The following is a 21,399-nucleotide window of genomic DNA, read 5'->3' on the forward strand; positions in this document are numbered from 1 at the left end:
CAGGTCAGGTTTTCAGGATATCCACAATGAATATATGTGAGATGGATTTGCATGCACTGCCTCCTTAAGATGCAAATCTTTCTCATGCATGTTTATTGTGGATATCCTGAAAACCTGGCCTGCCTGTGGCTCTTGAGGACTGGAATTGCCTACCCCTGATATAGGGAGAACCATCGTTAAGAGTAGAAGGGGTTAAATAGATCATTTGCTTACCTGGAAACTTTTTGAGCTGTGGTCATCCTAAGACTGGTATTGGATTAGCAAGGAGAAGAGGTGTGCATTGACTTTGTTCCCATCCTACCCTTCTAGTCCACATTTCCAGACCCATTCGTTCTCTCTTTTCTTTTCCCTTTCCTGCACCCACCATCCTAATGAATTGCTCAAAATTCACTGACATGCTCTGAGGATTCTTCTGTCTTCTACTCACTATAAGCTCACAGTACTAGGATCACAGAGAGTAGGCTGTGTCCACTTCAGCCCTCCCTTCTTTCACCCACCCCATCTTCACATGCCCCTTTTTCCATGCATACTGTCTGTTGTCTATTTACTCAAGGACAAGACAGTAGAACAGAAAAATTGTTCCACTCGCATCTCCAGTCCCTTTTCTCTTGTTCCCTGCAAGTAAACCTTGCTTGGAGCAGGCCTTGCTCTTTCCATGGAGTCTGAGCCCCTGAGGATAGCATTGAGATCTCTCAAGTATGATAACTTATCTAACTGGGTAAAGCTGTTAAAAAAAAAAAGCAAGCATCTGCCCCCTAGAGTCTATAAAATAAAAAGTAACTGATATGGGTGGAACAGTAGCTCTGAAACTAGCTCCCATCCCTTCTCCAAACAAAGAAGCATATAATCCTAAACCTAAGGTCTGTATACTTTAGATCAGGGGTCTCAAAGTCCCTCCTTGAGGGCCATAATCCAGTCGGGTTTTCAGGATTTCCCCAATGAATATGCATGAGATCCTATGTGCATGCACTGCTTTCAATGCATATTCATTGGGGAAATCCTGAAAACCCGACTGGATTGCGGCCCTCAAGGAGAGACTTTGAGACCCCTGCTTTAGATCCTTAAGGTTAGTAGCCTTTTGCTGTACTATTTCTGTTTTGTCTATATCCTGCAAAATCGGATATAATAAGCCTAATAATGTCTCACCAATAGTTTTTATAGTGGTTTATAAAAAATCATGATGTGATACTCTCTTTTTCCGTTTCTTTTATTTCATTTTTTTAATTGTCTCATTGCTTTACAGATGTTTGTGGTGTTTCTGAAGACAGTGTACGTTTATGCTCGGATACTGAGAACTATCTTGAAATCCAGAATATAAATGTTGTTGAAATGGATGACACATTTAATAAATATAAATCTTTCAGTGACCAAAAAAGGTACCAAGAGCTGATAAATGATAAATTGAAAACTATTGTAAAGCAAGAGCAATTGGGAGAAAATACTTCTGCTAACTCGTCACAAGTTAGTAAGCTTGTCTCCAAACACAAATTTGTTGATGTAAGTAGCAATACAACTGGTGCAAGTATAGAACGTAAAGTATTGGCTACTGCATATCACTTAGCAGCAAAATGTGTCCAAATGGAAGCTAGCAAGAAGAAAATCTTAATTCACTGTCCAAGAAAGACGCTGGGACGATTGAATGCCAGTATTGATTCAACAAATACATTTCAAACGGATACCTGTGCTGATATAGATAGACAGAGTCTAGGTGGTCCTTCACAAGCAAAGGAATGCTATGATTCTGTAGACTGCAAACCACCTATGAAAATGAGTGATTTCCATTCCAGTTTACATGAAATCAGTCATGAAGAAAAGGGGCAAAAAAGAGCTTGTTGCTCTAAAACAACTTCAGAAGAAGAAACAGGTGACTATCATTCTGTTGTAGACCATGTGGAAGAGTTACCTTCTGGAGGATGCAAAGAAATTACTTTGCCGTGTTTTGAATTATCATCATATACATGTGATGGTAGCGTCACGCTAAAGGCAGAAAACATAATGGATGGAAATCTTATTTCACACGGATTACAACAAAATGGCTTTAATATGTCCTCTCAGACTGATAATTCTGAGATCATGTCAATGTCTTTACCACCTGTGGATAAAGACAAACAATTATGTGATCACCATGAATCTGGTTATTTAAACACAAAGATTTCTGCAAAAGCAAACTTAGTAAATGAAGAATCTATGGTGAGATGTCCAGAAACAATCTTTTCCATTCCCCAAAAAGATGGTTCTACAAGAGATGAGAAAGTAATTCTTTTAAATTCTTTTCCAAGGGTCCAAGAATTCTCCAAAAGAGATCAACGTATAACAGCAATAACAAGGTTTCCTTCTAAAAATATAGCATCAGATAACACTTCCTCTAATTCAGAAACATATTTCAATCAGAATTTACATTTAAGAGGCCTAGACGAAGAAAATACAAACAAGGAAGATTTATACTGTTTGCTTAGTTCTAATTCATACAGTTTAAATACAAATTTTGTAGGCTTTAAAACAGCATCCAATAAACAGATAGAACTGTCTGAGAACAGCATAAGAAAAGGTAAAGTTATGTTTAAAGAAATTGAAGATCAGCACTTCATCAGCAAAACAGATGATGAACAGGTTTCTAATAAAGAGAATTCAAATTTCTTACCCACTTTGAATGAAACGCTTTTAAATCTTCAGTTTGGCAACTTCAAAACTGTATCCAGTAAACAGCTACAAGTCTGTGAGAATAATGTTAATAAGAGCAAATTGTTCACAGAAATTGAAGACCAGTGCCTCTTGGCCCTTCTCCAAGAGCAAACAGAAAGCAATTCAACTTTGACTAGGCAGGATAATGAAATAACTCATGCACTTGCAGAAAAGAGATTGGAAGCAAACCCCTCATCTCTTCTGCAGATATGCTATCCTGAGCCCAAGGATTTTCAGTCTATCATAACCGTGACTTCTGCTAAAGAAACAGATTTGGCTTTACAGGACCTGCCTGTTAAATATTTAGCTGAATTAAGCCAAAGTCTGACAGCTAGCCAAAAAGCTGAAATTACTGAACTTTCAACCATTTTGGAGGAGACTAACAGTGAGTTTGAGTTCACGCAATTTAGAAAGAAAATTGATACAGTGAAAAATAACATTTCTGAGAAGGTTGAAGATTTAGAAGGAACTCAAAATCTAAATAATTCTGAGGTATGGAAAGAAATTGATCTTGATGACAGCTTTAATAATGAAGCTCCTATAACCAGGGACAAATTTTGTTCTGAAAGAGTAGACCTAAATACATATTCTGAAATGTACACCTCTAAGAACAAAGAGCCAATTTGTATGGAGAACAATAACGATGAAAATACTGAAGCTAATGTATCACATGCTGGAATGCCCATTGTTCTGAGCAAACCTGTTGATACTTTTCTCTCAGAGAACAGTTTAACTAATTTTGAAGGTTTTAGATCAGCCAGTGGTAAAAAGATTAATATTACCAGTGAAGTTTTGCTAAAAGCTGTGAAATTGTTTAGCGATATAAATGATGTTGAAGAATCTCCTCTTCTGAAATCTGTGTCAAGATGCTCAAATGTTATGGCAGCTCAGAATCATACAGTTTCTTCTCCAAATAATTCTGTTTGCCAAATAAGAAAACACCGTTATGTCAGTAGCACAATCAAGCAGAGTTCTAGTCCAAATATTAATAACGTAAAGGAAGCTGTTCATCAATTATCTGCCAGCAATAAAGAGAAGAAAAGGTTTTGTGTTTCTGGAGGTAAAGACACTATTGATGTTTGTAAAGATCAGTCCAGCAAATCACACACAGTTCTTACTGTTGAACCTAAGCAATCTTCCATAAATCACCAGCACTTAAGTTTAAAAATCTTAAATGAGTTTATTCCTGGAAAAATGTCATCCGAATGTAATTTTCAGGAAGGTCCTGTGTCCTCTGCAGAGTACATTAGAAGAGCTGCTAAAGTGATGGAAGAGTGTAATGTGACAGTTTCCGATGAAAGGCCAAGAGACACTGATCTATGGGATGCACATCAGAATGATCCAAAAGATAATAAAAGTTTCAATATGCAACCATGTTTTCAGACTGCAGCTGGTAGAAAAATCGCCATCTCTACAGTTTCATTAGAGAAAGCATTCCATCTTTTAGCAGAGGAGAATTTTGAAAACAAGACTAACAATTCATCGTTTTCTGGTGAGCTTGTAGGAAATTTTCTGAAGAAAAATAATGCAGAAACATCACCATTGGCAATGGAATGTAACACTAGTCAAAGTAAAGTATCAGCATTGGAGGACATGGACTCAAATGATTTAAAAAATAAACAGACCACCCACCAAAAAGATCATGAAAACCGAACTAAACAAGTAAATTTTTCTATAGGTTTTCATACTGCTAATGGTAAAAAAGTTACAATTGCAGATGAATCTTTAGCAAAAGTAAAAGGTCTTTTTGCTGAGGAAACCAGAGTAGGGATAAATAATCAAAGTACTAATGAAGCAGGAAACCTACTGCAAATCTTAAACAGAACAGATGAAAATCTTAATGACACAAATGAAAGCGTTTCTAAGATGTATGGGAAAACATCTACCAAATATTATGGAGAAATAGATCTATGTGAAGGTTATGGTGATGAAAAACATTCTGTCTGTGAAAGATCTCTAAATATATCAGAAAAGAGACATAATCATCGAGTATATCCTGCTACAGATTTTGAAAGTGAACACACGCTTGCATTGGATGCAAAGTCATCTATTATTTTAAAGATGCCCAAAAGGAATATAGAAATTTCTAAAAAACCATGTGTAGTCCCCTTCAAGGAGCCCTTTAAAGGGTTCCAAACAGGAAAGGGTACGTTAATTTCTGTTAGCGAGTCTTCGCTAGTTAAGGCAAGAAAGCTGTTGAATGAGGAGAGTCTGAAACATATGCCATTAAAAACAAATAATGTGTCAAAAAAGGCATTCTCTTGTTCTTCTGCTGAAGACATTTGTATGAAATGTCCTTCACCAGTGAACACTGATTTGGCTTTTAAGGTTGATGAACAGTCTTTAGATGTCTCCAAAAGCTTGTGCAATGAAATGGTTAATTTTGCTTCTAATAAAAGTAATTCCAAGATAGTTTGTTGCATAAATCGTGTAGGGGATTCTGAATGTAGTCTAAACTGCCCTATACAAACTATAGCTACTGTGTTTCAAAATCAGGCAGTGGATATAGACACTGTGTCCAAGAAAACAGTATCCGCTTTTGAAGGAACAGCAGAACCTGAATCCTCTAATATAAATAACCTTGATATCCCCAGTGCTGGAAATGTCTCTGCTTCACAGAAGTTTGTATTTGGAGAAGGGCCAATTACGGGAAAAGATCAAACTGATTTGAAGCATTCCAATACAGGACCAGCAGTTTTCAGTACAGCAGGTGGCAAGACTGTGAATATTTCCCACAAGGCACTAAAGCAGGCTCGACAAATATTTTCTGATGAGAAATCTATTGATACACATATTGAAACTAAATTACAAATGAATCATATTGAAGTCCCAGCCTGTTTTAAACAGCCTGGTAACTCTAAATATTTAGCTCAAGGCCATGGTAAAAATGCAGATAGTTCCTGCTGGTTTTCTACTGAAAAAGGAGAAAAAATTTGCATAGATGAAAACAGTTTAAAATATGTAAGAAATGTGTTTGCAGATACTTCGTGTGAGAAAATAGCAAAAACAGAGCATCAGAAATTTGAAAAACACATTGATAAAAATCATAAGTGCTCTACTGCAATAACTGGGTGCCATTCAGAAACTTTGGAAAAGAGACCTGCATTTTTTAGTACAGCCAGCGGAAAATCTGTACATTTGTCTAATGAATCCTTGAAGAAAGCTAGACAGCTTTTCTCTGAAATAGACAGTAATCATTCACAAGAGAAACAAGACTGCCAGGGTGAAGAATTGCTAGGGAATAAGGAAAATAAGGTTTCAGGAGAGGGGAATGTGCTAGTTAATATAAAAAGTGAGCAACAAGTCTCTCAAGACACAAATATTTCAATGGTAGGAAATTCAAAGCATTCTTTTGGGTTCAGCACAGCAAGTGGTTTGCAGGTATTAGTTTCTGAAAATTCACTTCAGAAAGCTAAGGCTATGTTCAAAGAATTTGATGGCATTGGCAATAGTAATGACTGCCTCGAAAGTATAACCTGTGGTACAGATGCAAATGCTGGTAAAAGTGGAGACCAAGAACTTGAAAAAGATATTTCAGCAACCATAAACATGGAAACACCGCATGAAGAAATGTACATACAAGCAGGCAGTTGTACTACTATGGAGCCTTCTGTTATGAATAAAATTCCAGCATGTGTGAAGAACATTAAGAGTAAACGACCAACATCAGTGTTTGCTTCAAACACGGCCTTTTCTGGAAAAAATCAGGTTTTGGAAGATAACTACTACCAATGTGTCAGTAAGCCACAATCTAAAACTGATTTGACTTCACTCAATATATCTGCAGAGGCAATGCTGAAAGTACATTGTGCTACAAGCAATCAAATCCCAGAAAACTATTTGGAAAAAGAGGCTGTGGAGAGTGCAAAAGCTTTCATGGAAGACAGTGAACTTATGGATGCAGGGTTAGTGTATGAGAAGAATAAATCCTGTCATTCAAGGACCGATGACACAAGAAGTGGAAAAAGAAAACGATCAGAAGGAACTTCCTTTGGTATGTATTTGAGATATATTCCTACAAAACGTTTCTGTTAGAAGAAAACATTTTTAGTTTGATTACAAAGCTATGTTGCCATTTTATGCCATAACACAAATAACTACATGAAGAATAAAAATAAAAAGCAGGTCTTTATTTAAAATGATCTACCACTGTTTAATAATAGGAAGCCATGACTGAATGTACAGTTAGGGTTGGGGCTAACATCTGTTTAACCCTTTCAGGACCATAAGGATCGTAGGCCAATTTTTGTGGTTTTGACGACATTTTTATGGTAAAAAGGGCTTGCAGATGCCAAAAAATTGATTTGTTTTGTGAAATATCAATATTTTTTTTTTTAAAAAATCACACTTCTGGCTTATGGACAGTGTGGCAAGTGAATCTTCTCGTCAATCTGGCAACGACGCTAATGAATGAATGTCGGAACCAGTTTGTTTACATAAAGGCAGTATCATATGGAATCCGTACATATCAAATTTAGAACTGTAGACTATCCCAATCAAAATTTATAGGATTTTAAAGTTATGGGACAAATATGTCCCTTGGTCCTGAAAGGTTTAAGTGTACATATCTTGTACCTAAAACCAGTGGTCTCAAACTCGAACCCTTTGCAGGGCCACATTTTGGATTTGTTGGTACTTGGAGGGCCTCAGAAAAATAGTTAATGTCTTATTAAAGAAATGACAATTTTGCATGAGGTAAAACTCTTTATAGTTTATAAATCTGTCCTTTTGGCTAAGTCTTAATAATAATATTGTCATTTATAGCTAAAGAGACATATGATCAAGAAACTGTTTTATTTTACTTTTGTGATTATGATAAACATATCGAGGGCCTCAAAATAGTACTTGGTGGGCCGCAAGTTTGAGACTACTTCCTTAAACCCATCTGAGAAATGTTGAACGATTTGTTCCCAAACACCCAGAAATAGTTCATATCGGACTCTTACTATAAAAATATATCATAAACATAAAGTTTAGTGTGCGCTGACTGACATTAGTATCTTCTAATGGCTGTACATCTCATTTTATAGCTGTGGGCCACATGGCACTTAGCATGTGTTAATGTACATTACACACGCTAAGCTTTAGAAATTGGACCCCTTTGATTATAAAATGAGCTTTTTGACTGGTAAAAGGGGGCTACTCTCCATCAACCATATTGCAAGCAATCACTCGTGATCATTCAGAATCTTTCTGTAGTACATCGAAATTTGCTGTATGATCATGTAGTCTCTCAACCCTACATGTTCCAAATGGTGATTTATAGCTTTACAGTGAACTTCATCTTTGCAAAAATTGGCTAAGCAGCTTTGATTTTTGTCTTTGTGACTATGAAATGAAAGCCACGTTGTAGCTCAACAAAGTTTTACCATTTTTCACATACATCAGTTTTTTCTTGCCACTAGATACTCATACTGAATTAAAGCTAGATAGGGGGACTTATTTTGACCATTAATGTCAAATCTATCTATATATTGCATTTTCTTCAGAGGAGCCTACAATTAAAAGGCAGCTATTGCCTGAATTTGACAGATCAGTGAAAGATTGCCCCAAGCCACCGCCAGATGGTATGATTTTTCTTTATTATACAATAATAACTAAGTGGATTTTAATTTTGTTTTACAATAATGCAGTTCACCTGTTTGGAAAATCAGAAGTGCTCATTTGTCCTGCCCCTTTAATCCATTCTTGCCTCCCTTTACCCTTCTGCCCCATTTATTTTCCCTTTCTCTTCTCTCTCTCCTCTCCTACCTTGCTATAAAGTCTTCTAGCAAACAGGAGAATGATTTTTGCTGTGCTCTATCACCTCCTTGCTCTTCACACAAGTGAGACATCTTCTTTTAGGGCCCCTATAAATGCACCAAAGCCCATTCATTTCCTTTGGGCTTTGGTGTATTTACCGTAGCTTTGTAAAAGACCCCCTTAGTCTCCACAAGCCAATTCTGAGCAGCAGAGTTCTCTGATCTGCTTGAACCAGCTCCCAAATGCAAACTAATTTCTTTGAGCCTCGATGAACCTGCATCTTACTGCTGATGCTTTTGCTAAGCAATGGAAAAAATAGCGAAACCCGAAAATAAATGGGAGATGAAAAATCACAAAAAAAGCAAAAACTCCCAAACCCCAAGAAATGGAACTGGATAAGGGGGAGAGACAAGTATAAGAATGGTAAATCTACTCTAGGAACAACCAAATAATGAGTTTTCAGTGCTTGGGAGAGCCCTCAGTCACACAGCCATCCACTGGAAACTCCCAGAAGTAATGGCTGTCACTGGCTTACACCCAGAAGAGTGTTAACTGTGAAACATCCCCGGGCTCTCTCCGTGCTAATTTAAGTGATGAAAGTGCACCCAACAGTGCTGAGTGTGAAAAAATATATATAAATCAAAAAAACACACTCTACCATTCACTAAAATTGTCTCTACCCCTTATCCAGTGGGCCAAAGTATAAATATCAAACGTCCATATCCAACAGAGCAAAAGACCAACTGGAAGTACTTAGCTTCTCCGTAGAAAAAGACAGCCAGCAAATGTCAGGTTCGTCCGACGGGACTCCGTTTCGGGGGTGAACACCCCCTTCTTCAGGAACGGCTGGACTGCGCTGTGACCCCCAATTCATCCGACACAGCTTAGATTGACAAAGTGGAAAATGGCGCTTGGCTGAAATGAACGCCTCCAATTTAAACTGCAGACTCAAGTACGTCACTGAATAGACGAGTCACATGACTCACGCACACCGCGTGGGAAAAAAACTAGGATCTTCTGGCTCTTTCCTTGAGTCAAGTATAATACCATGGAACAGACAGATTTTCTGGATATCTACATCAGTGTTCATGAGATTGATTTGCATACATTGTCTCCTTGATATGCAAATCTATCTCATGCTTATTTATTATGGATATTCTGAAAACCTGACTGACTGGGGTTCCCCCAGAAAAAGTTAGGGAATCATTGGGATAGATAAATGGTTCATTAAGTTTTATTTTCCAAGAATTAAAGGACATAGAGTAGATATCTTAGTTAATTTGTGCAAGGCCTGGTCCCAAGCAAACCACAATATTAGGAACAAAAACTGAAACCATCGACATGCTTCTTAGTCATTTTAATCAATGGAAAAGATTGTGAATAACTGAAATGTATGATAATGGTTAATATTAAATTTACAACAATACTCTGAGAAAGAAATGAGCAAGATTTTTCTGTACCTTCAAGTTTTACATTATAGCAACTTGGAGAAAACCAACCCATGTTTTCTAAAGCTACGAGAAAAAAATGCACTGAGAAGTAGAGTTTGGAAATTGTGAAAGTTATTTCTTTTGGCTTGTATTCTAGAAAGTAAAGCTGTAGTGCTTTGATTTAATGACTGACTTAAAACTCTTAATTTCTAGAATTAAGCATGATACTCTTTTTGTAATTTTATTGATAAAATCATATTTGTTGTATACTTCTCACACACTATGCAATTGAACATACTGGTTTATTTTTCAGGAACAGAAGACAGAAGATTTGCTTACATTGTCCCTTTAAAACCTACAGCTTCCACTCCATGTAGGTAAGAAGTACGCTTTACAGTGTAAATTTCATTTTAAGAAAGGTAAACATGATAAAGATGTTTATTTTGATTAACCAAGCAAGTATAAAATATTGTAAAGTGTCCTGCTTTCTCTATTCCAGAATTGATAGCACCATGAAAAAATATATTTCATTGTGTATATTGTTTTGCTTTTAATCTGTTTACCTGCTGAAAATGATGTGGCAGTTTTCAACCTCTTTCCATATAGTTCTGCAATATTTATAAACCTCTAGAAATAAATGTAAAAGGCCAGCCTCGTAGTCATTTATTGTGCTAAAAAAACAAAACCACCAGACCTCTAGTATACTACATAAGAGAAGAAAAGGCCAAAAGGAGATAAGTATGTAATAAGATTCCAAGAGCATGGCTCCAAAGACATCCTTATCTCCCTTTGGCCATCTCCATCTTTTCTTCACCTTCCTTTACAATATTGCCATGTAATTCCTAAGCCTAGGTACCGATTCTCAGTCCATATGGGGCTGGAGATGCAGCAGAGAAATGAGGATAGATCAGGACAATTTCAGATAGTCCCATGAGGCTATAACAATAGCAGGATGACCAAATGAATAGGAGCAAACTGCCAGGGTAAAAGAAATACTGTAGTTGCCTTTGTCATGTGGTCAGTGGAAGTTGCAATTTTAATGTTGAGAAGACTGATCTTTTATGGATGACTGGAAATTAAAATCCTAGGCAATATGTCCCATCTCAGACTGATGAACTATGATAGTCTCCTCTCAAGTTGGATCTGGGAGTCATTTTGGACTGCATTAGTATTTGGAGGTATAAATCACTATGATGATAAAAAGACATGGTGTAAACTACTACTTAGGTGTCTACTTTGTTCATCCCTAGTCCTTCATATTACCACTTTCATACACCCTGAGTTTCACACATTAATGGAAACTGCTTAAACTTTAGAACATCAGAGACACAACTCCAGGCTCAATATACTCATTGCCCTAAGCTTTATGTGTCATCTACTCACTGGTTCTATATAACATTTATATAAAGTGTTTTCAAACTTAATTTGATGCATAAGAAACTCATACCTAGTCCTTCAACATTTTGGAAGAGCTAGGTAGGTGACAATAATAAGTTATATAATCTACTGTAATGCTGCATATTTGGGTCTCTCTCCAACACAAGGTCTTAATAGGATCACAGAACATTAAAACTTTGGTGACCAAAGTGCTCAGTAATATAAATTAATCCTTCTGCTGCAAGCACAGCATTGGCGCCCATTAAAAGGAAGAATAAGATTCAAGACTTTGATGTTTTGTGCTTTACATAATCTAGATCCAGAACATTTAAAGGGAAAAATAGGTGTAATCCTAGGCAGGTATTACAGTCTAGTAATTCACTAATTTGACTGTCCTTGAGCCTCATTAGTATAGATGGGTCAGCACAAGAAAATAAGTTTTCAGGTGAGCTGCTTCTTTATTATGGAACAGATTACCAGAACAACTGAAAGTAGAAGAATCTACTTGAAGTTCTTCAGCATATTGAAAACATAACTTTGTGAACAATATTTTGATGTCCCCTAAGTAGCCTTACCTACCCACCCTCTCTAGCTCCCCCCCCCCATTCAACATCTTATCTACCCTTTTTCTGCCGTCATATTCTATGTTTCTATGTTTTCTTCTTTCAACATCTTATCTACCCTTCTCTACAACCCTTCTATACTACTACTTGGCCTCTATTCCCTTCTTCTTCCTGTGCTGAACCTAAAAGCAAACTCTGGGCCAGTTGGGGGGGGGCCTTTAAACACAAGCCCATGCTGCCATGTCCTGTCCCATGCTGATACATGACTTCATCAGGAGGAGGGAAGTTTGGATGCAGCAGCATTTGGGCATTGGACTTTGCTTAAAGCTGGCACCAAGTTTGCTTGTAGGTCCAGCAGTAGAAGAGGTACAACAGTGGCATCAGGGTAAGGGAAGAGAGGATGAGGGGATGAAAGGCTGATTTTCTTGCCATGCTCCCATCCTAGGCAAATACCAAGTCTGCCTAGTGGTAGTTCTCACCCTAATTTGCTGCAAGGAACCCAGAAGTTAGCATGAGGAGGAATATGGCCAGTGCACCAGCTAACACATGAAAATGAGAACTGCCAACTTCTCTTCCTGCTGCTTCCTGTTCTCCATTTTTCTGACTGTCTCAAAATTGTTGGTGTTGCTATGTGGGGAGGTGGTTGGGAAGATAAGGGTCAAGGTTTGTTGGTAAGAGCTGTTGGAGCTCAGAGACTGGTGGAGAGGTGAAGGAAAGGAGTCATTAAATGGCACCAGAATTGGAATACCGTATATACTCGAATATAAGCCGAGATTTGGGGGCCAAAATAAATGTCCAGGTCTCAGCTTATATTTGGGTCATCGCCACCCCCTCCCTGGCCCTGTTGCAGGCCTCTGATGGGCCTGCCGTAAGACCTGGTAGGCCAGCAGTGGACAGGGACAGGAGGGATCCCTCCCACCGCCTGTCACTGCCGACTGTGCCTTCCTTTGCCGCCTCCTCCACATATCTTTTACAATCCCCAGTGTCCAGCGGTGAACAGGAGCAGCCTTCCTGTGCTCCTGACCTGTGGAGAGCCGCTAGAGATTAGCTGCCGCAAGTTCTCGTGAGGCCTGCAAGAACTCGCGGCAGCCAATCACTAGCAGAGCTCCATGGTTCAGAAGCGCAGGAAGGTTGCTTTTGATTCAGTTCAACGCTGGACCACCAGGGATTGTAAAAGGTATGTGGAGGAGGTGGGAGAGAGGTAAAGGAAGACACAAGCGGCAGGAGGGATCCCTCCTGTCCCAGTCTACAGCTGGACCACCAGGAATTTTAAAGGTACACAGGGGAGGCAGGAGGCTGGGTAAAATTTTTTTTGAATCGGCTGGGACAAGGGGTGGTAGGAACCCCTCCTGTCTCAGCCCACCAGGTCTTACAGCAGACCCAGTGGCGATCTGCAAGGGATCAGAAGGGAGGTAGGGGGGAACAGGGTATAGAACCTGGCAGGGCAGAAAGGGAGGTGAGACATGGTACAGAGCCGAGGAAGGAGGGAGGCTGGCTGCAGAGCCTGGCAGGGTATTTGAATATTAACCCCCTGGTTTATATTCAAGTCAACCTTTTTTCCTCCTTTTTTGGGGGAAAAAGTTTACCTTGGTTTATATTTGGGTTGGCTTATATTCGAGTATATACGGCATTTGTTTTACTCCTAGCAGAATTCTGCACAAAAAAATCCAAATTCCGCACACACATTTTGCAAGTTTGACAGCATTTAAACAATATTTTTGCTAATTATTATCCAGAATTTCAGTACAATTCAGCATTTTCTTAAATTATACTAGAGAAAAAGAGCCTTCAAGTTTTTCTTGCTTAGTGACTTTGTTCTAGCAGCACGCCTTTGTAAAAGTCCACTTTAATGAAGGTTGGTTGATTTGTTTTCATTGTACTTCACTTTGCCTTTATGATGTTGAAAAACATTTCTGAAATCTGACATATTGCAATAAATTCAGAATAAATACACTTTTATCTATCTTTTGTTTTCTGAGCAGTTTATTTTTCCATTCATTTAGGTCCCAGAGCCTCTTTCTGCTTTTCTTTGTTTTTTCATTACTGTCTTCCTAGGATCGCCTGTCCATTTTACATTTTGTCCCTATCTGTCCTGTCCAACATCTGTTCCCTCTGTCTCTATCCTGAGCTGCTTCTCTCCGTGTCCCTCTCCATTCTCCTGCATCCATTCTCCCTTTGTCAGTATCATCCCTTTTTCAAGCAATGTCCCTGTGTCTAGGAGTCCTTAAATGCCAATTTGTGAAAACAAGCATCCTCCATAAAAACCTGATAGGGACTGGGCAGTTAAACAAAAAATCTTGAAACCATTGCAAAACATCCCCAACTCCCCTAGCCAGCCTCTCTCTCCCCCTATCCCCAGCTCCCCTAGCTAGCCTCTCTCTCCCCCCATCCCCAACTCCCCTAGCCAGCATCTTGCATTATCTCCCCCATCCCCCTATGTCAATACCTCTCTCACTCTCTGCCCCCCTCACAGTCATCATCTCTCACTCTCTTCCCATTGTCCACTACCTCATTGATGCCAATTCCAGTCAATGGCAGCCTGCTGCTGGCTCTGCAGGCTTCCCGCTAATGCGGTCCTGTCGAAGAAAGAGGAAGTTACATCATTGAGAGCAAGACCAGGGTAGAGGGAAGCCTTCAGAGTCCATGAAGGCTGTCCATAGTTGTGGCCGGTAGCGATTCTGTGCAGACCTCAGGTAATTATTTGTCTCTAGGGTATTCTACACAGAATTCTGCCAGGATTATTGTTTGTGTGGTGTGTCGTATGGAGAAATATCCTAGTAGTTCTACTCTACATGCAAGGGTGGGGGTAGGGATAGGTTTTCCATGGATGCGCAGAGTATGTTTACATTTAATTCAACAGCAACGTGTGTAGTCAGATGATGCTCACATATATGATATACAAGTGTGTTCCTAAAGAAAAGATTGCAGATTTCTATACTATGTCAAACAGGTTAAAATTTTACTTTTTTTTCTGACAGTATTATTGAAGGAAGAAAAGAAGTCGTACTTCTGAATTTCACAGACCCTGATCTAGCTTTTAAAGACTTTCATGCCAAGTCTGATAGTTTGCAGCATCAAATTTGTAACCAGTCTTCAAAAAGTTCATCTGCTCTTTCATGCCCTTTTAACAAGATGACAAGTGCAGAAATTGAAAAAGCAAGAAAGCCACACACATTCAGCAAGTTTTCAAAGACTTTTGTCCCCCCATTTAGGACCAATTGTAAACCACCTCTTCATGAGAAATGTAATGGTGAAACAACGAGTGAAAATGTGATCATAAATGAAGATCAAATAAATAACATCAATGAACAGCCTGCAAGAAGAGCAGACCCTTACCTGTGTTTAAAAGAAAAAGAATCTTTAGGAAAAATTTACATCCTAGAAGAACATGAAGTTAATGATATAGGTAGGTTAGATTTTTTTTTTTTTAATGTATCTGTTTGTTAAAATTTAAAATCATATTTCTTTGAAGAAAGGCAGGTTAGCAAGTCCTTACAATAAGGGTCATCTAACTGAACTAATGCAGGAAAAAAGTTTCTCCACCTTAGAAAAGATCTGGAAGCTTTGAATGGTCCTATGGTACATGTCCAGTACTTCTATGTTATGTTATTGTACAAGACCTTTTTGGCTTCATTTTTACATGGAGCCATTAGGCCATTCCCCCCCCCCCCCCCCCGCCTAATTTTATTCATATGAGATATTTTAATTTTCAAATTTGGTTTCATGTGGCTGACATATTGACTTTTTTGGTGTCCTTAGGATTTGGGGCATTTTTTTCAGTTTTGTTTCTTTTTGCAGCCACCAGTTGCTATACCTTTTTCAATCTAGAGTAGCCTGGTTGGAGGTTACCAAAATCAAGTTTTGTTTTCACAGTAGTTACATTTTTCAGCAACATGTAAATAGTAACGGAGACAGTGGAGAACCCTGAGGAACCCAACATGGATTCCACTATTTGTGAGAACAAGCATCCTCCATAAAAACCTGATAGGACTGGGCAGTTAAAAAAAAATCTTGAAACCATTGCAAAACATGACCAGGCAGACTAAGAGAATCCAAATAGAGCAACTGAATAGAATGGTTTAGTCCAACAGAGACACCAGCACAGTCTTAGTACTAAAAGGCCTGAATTCTGATTGGGAATCATGCAACTTAACGTGCTGTTCCAAATAAACAATTACTTCCATGAACATTACAAAATAAAGGTATTGAAGTAATTGGTCTCTAATTAGAGACCAACATTAAAGAATCTTTGTAAGTCTTAACAATTGGGGTAACAATGATGTGTTCACTTACTGGAAACATACCACTCGATGATGATACCAACCTCAAATCCAGGAATATGTGGAATGTGTCCAAAGGTGTGGAGATTTTTTGGAAGGCATTGTAATCTCAATGCACTGTAAAAGTTTTAATAAATTACAATCCTTAGTATCATATTAATATTTTACCCATTTTATAAGTTTAGTGTGATTCATTGGATTAACCTACAATGTATTCACAACAGCTTATAATGTGTTTTGTGCGTCTGGTCAGTTGTGAGGTGAGGAGTGGCCTAGTGGCAGAGCTGCTGCCTTAGCACCCTGAGGTAGTAGGATCAATCCCAGCGCTGCTCATTGTGACCCTTGGGCAAGTCACTTAATCCCCCATTGCCCTAGGTACAAAATAAATACAGTGGTGCCTCACACAACGAACTTAATTCGTTCCAGGAGCAAGTTTGTTATGCGAAAAGTTCGTTATGTGAAACGCGTTTTCCCATAACAATACATGTTAAAAAAAATAATTCGTTCTGTAGCATAAAATATGCTAAGATGACATAAAAAAAGATAAATTTTTGGTTATTATTTTTATTTAGATACATCTAAAAACATAATTGTTTTTTAAAACAACACACATTTTTTAAATTTAAAGACAGACTAAGTAGAGTCTAATTTTACAGTGAGAGAGGGCAGAGTCTCAGCGGCAAAAACTGGGACTTAACTGTTCATTTTTTTTTTTTTTTCTACCGTGTTTCCCCGATGATAAGGCAGGGCCATCAAATAAGACAGCCCCCCCTTTTTAGAAAAAAATGTAAAATAAGGCACCCCCCCGCAAATAAGCCACCCACCGATACCTGCGCTTACCCGAATCGGGTGGTACGGTGGGTGACTCCGTGTGGTCCCTGGCACCCCCGACACGATCGGGGCAAGAGGGAGCTCAAGCCCTCTTGCCCCCCCGACTCCCCGACACGATCGGGGCAAGAGGGAGCTCAAGCCCTCTTGCCCCCCCGACTCCCCGACACGATCGGGGCAAGAGGGAGCTCAAGCCCTCTTGCCCCCCCGACTCCCCGACACGATCGGGGCAAAAGGGAGCTCAAGCCCTCTTGCCCCCCCCGACTCCCCGACACGATCGGGGCAAAAGGGAGCCCAAGCCCTCTTGCCCCTCCGATTCCCCAACTCCCCGACAATATCGGGCCAGGAGGGAGCCCAAGTCCTCCTGGCCATGGCGACCCCCTAACCCCACCCTGCACTACATTACGGGCAGGAGGGATCCCAGGCCCTCCTGCCCTCGACGCAAACCCCCCCTCCCCCCAACGACCGCCCCCCCAGCCGACCCGCGACCCCCCTGGCCGACCCCCACGACACCCCCAACCCCCTTCCCCGTACCTTTCTGTAGTTGGCCGGACAGACGGGAGCCAAACCCGCCTGTCCGGCAGGCAGCCAACGACGGAATGAGGCCGGATTGGCCCATCCGTCCCAAAGCTCCGCCTACTGGTGGGGCCTAAGGCGCCTGGGCCAATCAGAATAGGCCCGGGAGCCTTAGGTCCCTCCTGGGGGCAGGGCCTGAGGCACATGGTCGGGTTGGGCCCATGTGCCTCAGGCCCCGCCCCCAGGAGGGACCTAAGGCTCCCGGGCCTATTCTGATTGGCCCAGGCGCCTTAGGCCCCACCAGTAGGCGGAGCTTTGGGACGGATGGGCCAATCCGGCCTCATTCCGTCGTTGGCTGCCTGCCGGACAGGCGGGTTTGGCTCCCGTCTGTCCGGCCAACTACAGAAAGGTACGGGGAAGGGGGTTGGGGGTGTCGTGGGGGTCGGCCAGGGGGGTCGCGGGTCGGCTGGGGGGGCGGTCGGAGGTTCTTGGGGGGGCGGTCGTTGGGGGGAGGGGGGGTTTGCGTCGAGGGCAGGAGGGCCTGGGATCCCTCCTGCCCGTAATGTAGTGCAGGGTGGGGTTAGGGGGTCGCCGTGGCCAGGAGGACTTGGGCTCCCTCCTGGCCCGATATTGTCGGGGAGTTGGGGAATCGGCGGGGCAAGAGGGCTTGGGCTCCTTTTTGCCCCGATCGTGTCGGGGAGTCGGGGGGGCAAGAGGGAGCCAGGCGGAGAGAGGGCAGTTAAGCGCAGTGCCTGCGCGGAAGGATGCAGCTCGGGCGACTTCGTTGTGTGAAACGAAGTTCGTTGTACGAATCAAGACATAAAGTTCGTTGTGCGCAGCGTGCGCTGTGCGAGGCGTCCGTTGTGTGAGGCACCACTGTACCTGTATATTTGTAAATCACTTTGAAAGTGTAACTACAAAAAAGCAGTATAGAAGTCCCATCCCTTTTCCCCTTTTTGGGAGTAGCCAGTCCTTTAAACTTTGGGAATGCTTATTTTCAAATTGTTTATTTAAACTGTGATATATATAGATAGATAGATAGATAGAAGGTAAAGTTGTATAATGAAGTGGTTCATCAGGATAAATAAGGCCTAGTTGTGCCATTATCTGAAGGAACAAATTAAGGTTTTTCATTAACTATGCTTTGCTTATCTGCCACAAGTATGCAATTGCAGTTATAAAAACTGTTTTGTTATCTTAACTCCATTTTAGGTTGTTAAAGCCAGAATGCCTACAAGTGATTAGTACTGATTCCAGTTTTCAAATTACTGAACGCAATAATTGATCTGGAACACTCTTTAAGGAATGTCTAATATAAACATAAAATTTAAAGAGGCTTTCTTTTATCAGACAGGATACAAATGATGGCCGACCTTTCTTGTGCCAGAGACCTACAAGAAATGAGACTTGGAAAGAAACGGAAGCAAAATATTTGGCCACAAACAGGCAGTCTTTATGAAAAGAAAATATCTGCCACAGCCAGAATTCCTCTGAAAGTTGCAGTAAATGGGAAGCATCCTTCTGCCTATTCCAAAGAGCAGGTATATTTAACACACTCACGGTGGCTGTACTCTTGTAAGCTATTGTTTGTGTTCTACTTTAATTTTAAAAAATCTCCTATATAAGAAACATAGAAACATAGAAAGATGACGGCAGAAAAGGGCTATAGCCCATCAAGTCTGCCCACTCCACTGTCCCACCCCATTAAGTCAGAGTGCTGCTCGACCCACGTAGAGATCCCACGTGGATGTCCCATTTAGTCTTAAAGTCTTAAATAGGACAACAGCTAAATGCCATTTTATCACAATAAGATAAATGTGGATGCCTATTCCTTTTACTGACATTTATAAAATAACCCAACTCCTCTTTTACAAAACCACACAAGAGGTTTTTAGTGCCAGTCGGTGCGCTGAATGCTCTGACCTGCTCCAACAGTCATAGAGTTCCTATGAACGTTGGAGCAGCGCAGACATTCAGCACACCGGCCATCGCTAAAAACCTCTTGCGAAGTTTTATAAAAAAGGGGGAGGGAAATGATTTTCTTATTTGAAAGAATTTAAAAATAGCAGGTAGATATTCTGTAGGATGAAGGCTCCAACTTGATTAAATTCCTCTAGCTGGCTGAACTTCTGCTATTCAGCAGCATTTAACTAGATAACAGTTACAGTAAAGAATAGAGAATGACACGGGGACAAATTTTTTCCCGTCCCCGTGAGTTTTGTTGCTGTCTTAGTCCCTGCCCCATTCCTGTAAGCTGTGCCTTAACCGCACAAACCTCGAACGCTTATGATTTTAATGTATTTGAGGCTTGTGCAGATGAGGACGGAGCTGGCAGGAAAAGAGCTGATGGGGATGGGACGGGAAAATGAGTTCCCGTGTCATTCTCGACTGCTAGCTACACCCTACTGTGGCATATCCCTAAGCTGTTCTTTGAGTTGAGAGGAAGGGATTCATAAGGAGGAGGAGATAGGAGGTGAATTGTGATGTTATGGACCATTTCTGAGGTGGCAGCAGCTGGCTGAGAGAATCTGCTACTGTACTGAGCTTTCTTAGAAGGTAGGACTCTGTGAGACTAGAATTGAGGCTGATAGCAATGTTCCATATTTTGATCATTTCCTTGCACAGAGTATGCAACCCTATTCCACCTTGTTTGTTGATATAAGACATTGCTACTTGATTGTCCATGCAAACGTGTATTATGTGATGACAAAGCTGTGATTGGAACGCTTGTAGGGCTAGTCTTATTGCACGGAACTCCAATAGGTTGATGTACCATTTTTGAGTGTGGTGAGACTTTCAGGGCAACATAAAGCTATGTTTACGATACAAGGGGTGATGTATTGGAATGAGTTGCCCATTGAGATGAGAACATTTTGCAGTTCAGGAAGATGATGAAAACCAGGTTATTTGAACGAGTATTTTCTTTATAAAACCTAGTTTTTTAATGTTATTTTTTGACTGTGCTCATTTTAGAATTTTTATACTGAAATGTTAGTAGTTTTTGACTATAGTAGTTTATCTTTCTAATGCCAAATGTATGTACAGTTCTTAGTTGTATGTAATTGTGTCACATGCTATTAGGTATGTTCTTCTGTTACCCGCTTAGAACTGCAGGATATGTGGGCTATAAATTTTTTAATAAATTTCTGTTTCTGGAGTGTCCATGAATCCGGAGTGTGGAAGGACTCCAACAATGTGCCCCCCCCCCCCCCCCCCAGCCCTGCTTTGACACATCTGTAGTTAACACAATCAATGGGTTCGGTGGTTGAAAAGGAGCTCTACCTAAAAGGTGTTGCAGTACTGACAAATCACTGAAGAGAAGTAAAAAATTAGGTGTCGCATGCACTTGTTGACAATGGCTGAGAGTATTGAGACCACTGATCTATTAAATGCCATTGGAGATGACACATATGGAGCCAGGTAAAGGGAACAGCATGGACTGCTGCCGCCATGTGACAAGTAATATCAGAAGAGTCTGGCAGTTATGTGCACTGTCTCGAGATGGTTTATCAGTGCAATAATTGTCTCTGCTGATGGTTGTATTAATGTACTTTCTCATATCTGTGTGTATCATTTCTTCTTTTTTTTTTTACAGTTGTACAAATATGGATTTGTTCATCACAGCACAGCAGCCATCAGTGAAAATGCAGAGTCCTTCCAGTTTAATTGTTGGGATTATTTCCCTAAGGAGTGTCTACAGTTTGGACATGGAATACAGTTGGCTGATAGAGGGTTGCTTATACCTACTAATAATGGCAAGGCTGGTAAAGAAGAATTTTACAGGTAGGATGGGCCACCTTATAGCTGATGTACTTTCAATTAGAATATCAGATATTTCTTTTTTTGTTTTTGAATTCTTTATTCATTTTTGCATAGTACAACAAGTGTAGTAGATAAAATCATATGAACTGATAAACACACACTTGATTATATTATAGAATAGAATATCAGATATTTCTGTGGTAGAAGTTTAAACATTTT

At 40.3% G+C, this 21,399-nt stretch overlaps 1 protein-coding gene across 9 annotated transcripts in view; it reads left to right on the forward strand.

Annotated features, from left to right (window-relative positions):
- The window catches only part of BRCA2 (BRCA2 DNA repair associated), a 105,407-nt gene that overhangs the window by 39,466 nt on the left and 44,542 nt on the right, over positions 1-21,399 (forward strand). For 6 of the 9 annotated variants that reach the window (XM_033948447.1, XM_033948450.1, XM_033948454.1 and 3 more), the window contains 6 exons: positions 1,244-6,676; positions 8,172-8,249; positions 10,168-10,231; positions 14,773-15,200; positions 18,769-18,959; positions 21,014-21,201. In XM_033948447.1, the coding sequence (XP_033804338.1) occupies positions 1,244-6,676; positions 8,172-8,249; positions 10,168-10,231; positions 14,773-15,200; positions 18,769-18,959; positions 21,014-21,201 (6,382 nt within the window). The remainder of the gene's footprint in view (positions 1-1,243; positions 6,677-8,171; positions 8,250-10,167; positions 10,232-14,772; positions 15,201-18,768; positions 18,960-21,013; positions 21,202-21,399) is intronic. The other 3 variants (XM_033948452.1, XM_033948451.1, XM_033948453.1) reach the window with 3 other exon arrangements.

The sequence above is a fragment of the Geotrypetes seraphini genome, chromosome 6, assembly GCF_902459505.1.
Source record: "Geotrypetes seraphini chromosome 6, aGeoSer1.1, whole genome shotgun sequence".
NCBI classification, from domain to species: Eukaryota; Metazoa; Chordata; class Amphibia; order Gymnophiona; family Dermophiidae; genus Geotrypetes; species Geotrypetes seraphini.